This window comes from Echinops telfairi, unplaced genomic scaffold, assembly GCF_000313985.2.
Source record: "Echinops telfairi isolate 266 unplaced genomic scaffold, ASM31398v2 ScPeMD7_5805;HRSCAF=6673, whole genome shotgun sequence".
Taxonomy (NCBI): domain Eukaryota; kingdom Metazoa; phylum Chordata; class Mammalia; order Afrosoricida; family Tenrecidae; genus Echinops; species Echinops telfairi.
The window spans coordinates 1,249,333-1,256,202 of NW_022109704.1; the positions used below are offsets into that span (position 1 = coordinate 1,249,333).

At 48.5% G+C, this 6,870-nt stretch overlaps 1 protein-coding gene and 1 long non-coding RNA gene across 4 annotated transcripts in view; one reads left to right on the top strand and one right to left on the bottom strand.

The window, feature by feature from the left end:
- Positions 1-335: 335 nt before the first annotated feature.
- LOC123522330 lies at positions 336-2,129 on the bottom strand. Of its 3 annotated transcripts, none has more exons than XR_006680599.1 (3): positions 1,877-2,129; positions 917-1,598; positions 336-555 (listed from the first exon to the last, which is right to left on the bottom strand). It is a non-coding gene; the product is annotated as an uncharacterized LOC123522330 (long non-coding RNA). The 3 variants fall into 3 exon arrangements; XR_006680600.1 differs by having other exon boundaries at positions 336-552; positions 908-1,598; XR_006680598.1 differs by having other exon boundaries at positions 908-1,598.
- Positions 2,130-4,015: 1,886 nt separating this feature from the next.
- Positions 4,016-6,870, top strand: part of THEM4 (thioesterase superfamily member 4) — a 28,042-nt gene continuing 25,187 nt past the window's right edge. The window contains exons 1-2 of the mRNA XM_045295635.1: positions 4,016-4,081; positions 5,432-5,642. Coding sequence (XP_045151570.1) covers positions 4,016-4,081; positions 5,432-5,642 — 277 coding nt within the window. The remainder of the gene's footprint in view (positions 4,082-5,431; positions 5,643-6,870) is intronic.

Below are 6,870 nucleotides of genomic sequence, written 5' to 3' on the forward strand. Positions count from 1 at the left end.
GAGCTCTTATCTGTACCAGTGTACATGCTCTGGTCCAGCTGGATTTGTAAGGTAGAACCGGAGTCATGATAGTGGGGGTGGGGGTGGGCATTAAAGAACTACAGGAACATTGTATGTTTCATCAGTATTATACTGCACCTTGTCTCTTCCTTGTGACCCTTCTGTGAGGGATGTCCAATTGTCTACAGATAGGCTTTGGGTCTCTACTCCGCCCCTATCAACAGCATTTTGCCTATATTCCTTTTCCTAAAGCCACCCCTTTTCTTTAAATTAAACTTCATCCTAAATAACATTTGTGAAATCATAACCGTGATTTGCTAGGTATGTCTGTTAGATGTCTCAGGGGAGAGATGTACCTCGTTCCTTGGCTCCGTGCGAGAAAGAATTCACGCTGAAGCCTGGTTTGTGATCCAAGTGAGTTTATAGAGAATAGTAGCAGTTTCAGGTTGTACAGTAAATGGAACACAAGCCAGGCAGAGTCCACGGCACAGTTGCGGGACTGTGGCCTGCCCGCTCCAGACCACAGCCTGACTGTGCCACATCATGTATTAGCTGCTGGGAAAGAGAGAAAGCCAGAGTGAAACCTCTGGCCTTTTCAGCAGCTCGTTGGGGGGTGTGGTCGACAATACTGGTTGACCCCATTGGCTGAATCAAATTTACCTGGCTTAGATGGGCCAATCCAGGTGTAATGCCCACCCAGGTGTACAGCCCACCCAGGTGTACCACCCCTTCCCGGCCAGAAGCACAAACCTCTGAGCATGTGTAATAGATGCCCCAGTCCCTATGCTAGCTGCCTAACATTTCCCCCCTGAAGACATATGGACCCAAATCTTTGGGGTACTGGGCAACGTCATCTCTAGCTACTTCCTGCTGACAAAAGGGGCCAAGTGGAGTTTTGGGTCCATACTCTTCCTACTCTGTTGGAAGGGGCTGTCCATTCAGGGCCCAGGATGGATAAGGTCGAGGAGGTCGAGGAGATGGTGGTCCTGGAGCCGGCACACTTGGTTCAGAGGCCTTGGTAACCTGAGAACTTCTGGATAAACAAACGGACAGACAGGTGAACAGTTTAAGTGAGACAAGGGTAAAACTGTGAGGTGGCAGTGCCCTTGAAGTTAGGTTAGTGTCACAGGCAATAAATAGAAATCTTAGGACGAATAGGCATGAGTGTTGGTTCACTGTAAACACAGGAACGGGGTAAAAGCATTCACTATTTCCCCTAGGAGGGTACAGGGGTTTGGCACTACTGGGTGCAGTAGGATCACTGCTTCATTTATTATCCTGGGGTCTTGGACTAGCCGATAAGACCCGTCTTTCTTTTTAACTGGTAATATTGGGGGTGTTACAGGGGGAGTTTTAGGGACCAAAATCCATGTTGGAGGAACTTACTAATAAGGGGTTGTAATCCTTTGATGGCTTCAGGTTTCAAAGGATACTGTCGCTGATGGGGAAACTGGGTAGGATCTTTTAGGAAAATCTTCACAGGGGTAGCATACTTAGCTTTACCAGGGGCTCTTGTGTCCCAAACTTCAGGGGATATGACTTGTTCCAACGGTTTGGGGGAATCTGTGGCTCCTCCACCGGGAGGAACAATTGGAAAGCTGTAGAGGGACAAGGATGGGGCCCAATGACTATGCAGGTGTGTAGCTTGGACAGTATATCTCAGCCTAGGAGAGGAACTGGACATTCAGGGACTACTAGGAAGCTATGAGAAAAATAGAAGTTATCCCATAGATACCTGAGAGGTTCAGTAAAATGTTTAACTACGGGTTTTCCTGACACTCCCAGGATGGAGCAGGTGCGGGGTGCCAGGAGTCCCGGGAAGGAGATAAGGACGAATAGGTGGCCCCAGTATCTAAAAGGAAATGTACTGACCTACCTGCCACATCGATGCTCACCCTAGGCTCCAGAGCAGTAACAGCTCTCTTGCTGCTCGGCCATCCGGACCAGGCGCTTTCAATCCTCCTCAGTTAGCAGCTGCACGTTGGCCTGTGGGCGCCCCTCCTCCGGATTTTTGGCCTTAAGACAGAGGCCAGCCCAGTGGCCGGTCTGCTTGTGCAGTGGAAACATGGAGTCGAGGAGGCTTGTTCCGGTTAGGGCAGCTCCTAGCCCAATAACCCGGCTGACGGCAAATGTAGCACTTGGTACCTGGTTCAAAGGTCTGAGAAACCTGGGAGGTATTCGACGGGTGTTGGTTATTAAGTGCAGCCAATGCCTGGACATACCGGATGTCCTTCCTTCTCTCCTTCCGGGAACTTCCCCTTCCTGCTCCCTGTTGTAAAAGCCCATATTAGCACAAGCAACCATCTCTAGGGTAGCTCCTTCAGATTTCTGCACTAGTTTGTGGAGCTTCTTGCGAATGTCTGGTGCATCCTGTGTGAGAAACGTGTCCCTGATTAAGATTCGTCCCTCATAGGATTCTATGTCTATAGCAGAATGAGTCGTCAGGGCCTCCTTTAGCCGCTCTAAAAAGCTTACAGGAGACTCTGTAGGTCCCTAGTGATGGCCTTTTGCCTACCTGCCTTTAGTCCATTTGTGAGGCACACCAGGAAATGTTCCCGTGCCCACTTGTCCTGAGGCTCACAATTATAAGGTTTACTAGGGAAGTAAGAGATGTCAGGATCAGAAACAATTCAAGATCAAGACAGTCTTTTCTCTTTTGTCCACAAGCACACCTCTTTTCAGCTTCTGCCCTGCTCTCAGGCAAGTCGCTTATAAAGATCTTTTAATTCTGCTGATTACATGGCCGGGGCACCCAACTTCAGTAATCCCAAAAGTGCTCAGCTCTAGCTCTGTGAACCAGGAAACCTAGCTCCCTCAAGTGCCTGCGAGGGCCCTCACCCTGCCAGCAAAGCTCCTTCCCCAAGGCCTTCACCTTTCTCACTTTGGAGCTTCAGAAGCCCTGACATTTCCTGCCAATTTCCTGATTCTTTGCCACAACTTCTTGCTGCTTTTTGCCAATACCGATGTCACTGCTCTCTGGCTCCTGGCCCAAGGAGGGTCAGAGCAGGATCCAAAGGACACGCTCCACTCCTGGCTCCTTGTAATTGATGGTCGTGAGATTCCCCTTCTCGACCTCTGCAATTGCTCATCAGAAGCTCACAGGATGGCAGAGCTGACCAGTCCTCCAATTCAGGTTCCAGCCCGTGGCAGCCTGAGCATGAGAGAACAGAGCACTGCCCAGTCCAGTGCACCCTGTGGGTCATTGACCTGTGGGAGTGTATCGGTGCCACTCGTGACGGGTTAAGTCGCCTCATGGAGGGCTTCGTTTCCCTCAGCTCGTTGGCCTTCGTCTACCAGACAGGGTGCTTCATCTGTAAGACACCAGCCCCTTTCATCCTCACTCTTGTGGTTACCCTAGAAAGGCCCTCCTTAATCCGCATCTACTTCTCTTGTGACATTTTTCACACTTGTGGCTGCGATGTACTGAGGACTGGGCCGCCATCCTCCCTCTCTGGCACTGAGCCGGAACAGCCAGTAGATGGTCAAAAAAAAGTTTGTTGGATTTAGCTGAATCCCAGACTTAAAAATTAAACCCAGAGCACCCAGCTGGGTGCTGGTCTCTTACAAAAAGGACTCTGGAACTCGAGTGGGAGGGGCTGAACCCATGGCTCTTCGCCTCCTGCCGCCATCCTCAGTGCCTGTCTGTGACCGAGTGTGTCTGTTAGCACGCCTCCAGACGGGGTGTGCAGTTGAATGATGCAGGGCTTCGGGAAGGAGCAGGTTAGACCTCCTGCATCCTCAGATCCATGTGGAACAGTTGACTCCCCCAAACCTAGCAGCCCCTAGTGTACTCTTGACCTTCAGAAGCCTTACCAATAACAAACAGTCCCTTAACACATGGATTTTGTATGTCATATGCATTATATACCTCACCCACTTAAAAACTGCATTTTGAAGGCAAGATAAAAAGGTATTTTGCAAGAAATGCCCGGTCTTCTCACAGCGGCATTGGCAGCTTCATGCCTTCCCTTTTCTTGTTTTGCAGTGGCCTTTATATAGACTCCTTTATCCTGCAATGGTGGGCAGCCAGCGCTGCGAAGCTCCATCTGCGGTACATAACAAGCAAGTCAGCTGTTTCTGGGTAAGGCATGGCTTGCCTCTGCTTCTTGGGAGCACCCCTAGCATCACTAGTGGCTCTGGGTGTTAGTTCCATAGTACTCTTCACAGTTATTGGTATTGGCACTGAACATGGTAAAAAATATCAGGAGATCACCTTTCACTGCTGCACACAATTTACTGGTGAGTCAAACTGCTCACGTGATGATTAAATCACCTTAAAACACGCACACTCACACGAGTGTGGATCTGCTCAGTTGCAACTCCTGTAGCCCAAGGATCGTCTATCTTTTAAAAGCTACTTGACTGGGACTGAATTCTGAGGGGCTTCTAAGGGAAGCATCTAAAACACAGAAAAAGCAATGTTTTCCTTTCTAGTGCCTCTTGGCACTCTGTATGTAGTTTTTCATCTCTTGATGCCTCCAGGGCCCCTGAAACATCTCAGTTCATCCCTGGGGCCTGGGAGTAGTTGTGTGGGTGCTGCAGAAGATTGCGGGTGGGAGCTATGGTTACCATGACCCCAAATCACTTTCCGAAACCTAGGGCTGGCCCTTGTGCCTCTACTCTTCCTTCACTCGCTTAACCCAAATAATGACCCAGACTGTCCCATGCTCTAACTTTCTCACGGGGGTTACGCTAATAGACTCTGGCTCCAAACGTGAACACCCCCAGTCACTTCCATCCAGTGGCCAGATCTGATCATTTCACTCCCCTGATTAAAATCCCTCCAAGAAGGTGAGAGAAGATTTAAAGTAGTTCCCTTGGTATCAAGGTTCCTTCTCACGGTCAGGCCCCACCTACCTCTCTGCAGCCAGTGCTCCTCTCCTTGAACCGGTGTGCTCAACTTCCTGTAGGTATTTATTTCATCATCTGTCAAAGGGAGAGGATAACTGGCCTACCACATACAACTGTTATGCCTCTGGCATGTGCACACAGTGTTCCTTGACCAACTGGCTGTTTTCTACTTGAATTGAGGAAGCCCTCCCTCAACACCTGATCTGAGATGAACATCACTTTCCTGTACTCTAGCTGCCGGTCCACAGCACACTGCTAGCACTTTTTGCCCAGAGGTGAATGCCTATCCATCTTGCTTTTGGCTCCCGGGCCTGGCTCACACGACCTTGATTCCTGTTTGATGAGAAACTGGGACTAGGTTCTGCCGATAGCTAGCTGGGTGGCATTCTGCAATGCCCTGCCTTCGTCTCCACTTCTCCCAAGGAGTTTGGACCAGGTGATACCTGAAATGCTCTCCCCTCAAAACTAATAAGCTTCTGGGCAGAAGGAAAACAGCGAACACGTCTTGGATCTTAGGAAAGTGTGTTATGAAATACAGTACGCCTCACATTACGCTTCTTTGTCTCGTCTTGGTTTTCAGAGGTTGTTTTCTTCCGAAGAAGTCTCTCTAAAGGACCATGCTCTCCCCAAGCCCAGCTGGATTAAAGAATTCAGGCTCCTCTTTGACCAGTTCATGAAGAAATGTGAAGATGGCTCCTGGGAACGCTTGCCTTCATACCGCTATCCAACCCTAAACATCCAGAACTTGGAAACCAGTTTTACTGGCAAGCACAGCCACTCGCCTATCAAAGGTATTTGAACACTGTGTTAGTCTGGATTGACTAGAGGAACAAATTCATAGACGCTCATGTGTATAAGAAAGAGCTTTATATACAAGAGCAGCCAGTCCAGATCAAGTCCATAAGTCTGATAGTAACACGTGTCCGATACCAATCTATAAATTCCTCTTCAGACTCACCTAACACATGTAATGATGCCAAATGCAGGACGATCACAGGCCAGTGGGTGGAAAGTCTTGTGGATCTGGTGGCAGTAGAAGCATCTCAGTGCTGGCAGAGGCTTCCACGTGGCTCCTCCAGCTCCAGGCCTCTGGCTGCATCAGGGTAGCTTCATCAGGCTGGTTGTCAGTAATGTCACAGGGAGTAAGTGTATCTGGGTTCCAATGAGCTATTGATCTCTGTGGCGCCTCCAAATTAGGTCATCAAGCTGCGACCTGATTGACAGGCTGGGCCCCACCCCTTCATAAATTGACACCAGATTATGTAACCACCACAAACATCATATTTAAAACTAGGGACCGATTGACGCCCTAGTTACCACATGAAAACAGAAGGTTGTATTGTGGGGATTTCTGTAACCCTCTAGTTCAGTGGTTCTCAACCTTCCTAATGCCGCAACCCTTTAATATAGTTCCTCATGTTGTGGTGACCCTCAGCCATAAAATTATTTTTGTTGCTACTTCGTAACCGTAATTTTGCTACTGTTTTGAATCGTCATGTAAATAGCTGATACGCCAGATGTATTTTCATTGTTACAAATTGATCATTAAAGCAGTGATTAATCACAAAAACAATATGTAATTATATATTGTGAAATATTTCTAATGACAAATAAATGAAATTTTGTCTCGAAGCATGGTGTAACAGGGGTAACAGTCTTAATATAACAACGGTAAACTACATTGCTACATTTTGCCACAGTATGCAACAGTATGCATGAGATAGTTTATTGTGCCATCCTGGCTGATAAACACATGTGGGATTAACTGAAGGGCAGAGAGATAAATGGCTTAGTGAGTCTCGCCTTTCTTGTCTCTCGCTCTTTGATCATCGGACCAGTGTGCTTGTCCTGTACCTCAATTTAAAGGCTACACTACCTGTGGGACGCCTAGCCAGTGGACTATGTCGCTGTAAGTTGAGGTCCCTTTAAGAGATCGCTGGAGCTGGGGACTGGCAGTTGGTGACCTGGCTGGCAGTTGGTGACCTGCCTTCTGATTGGCTGCTGTGCTGACATAGCCTA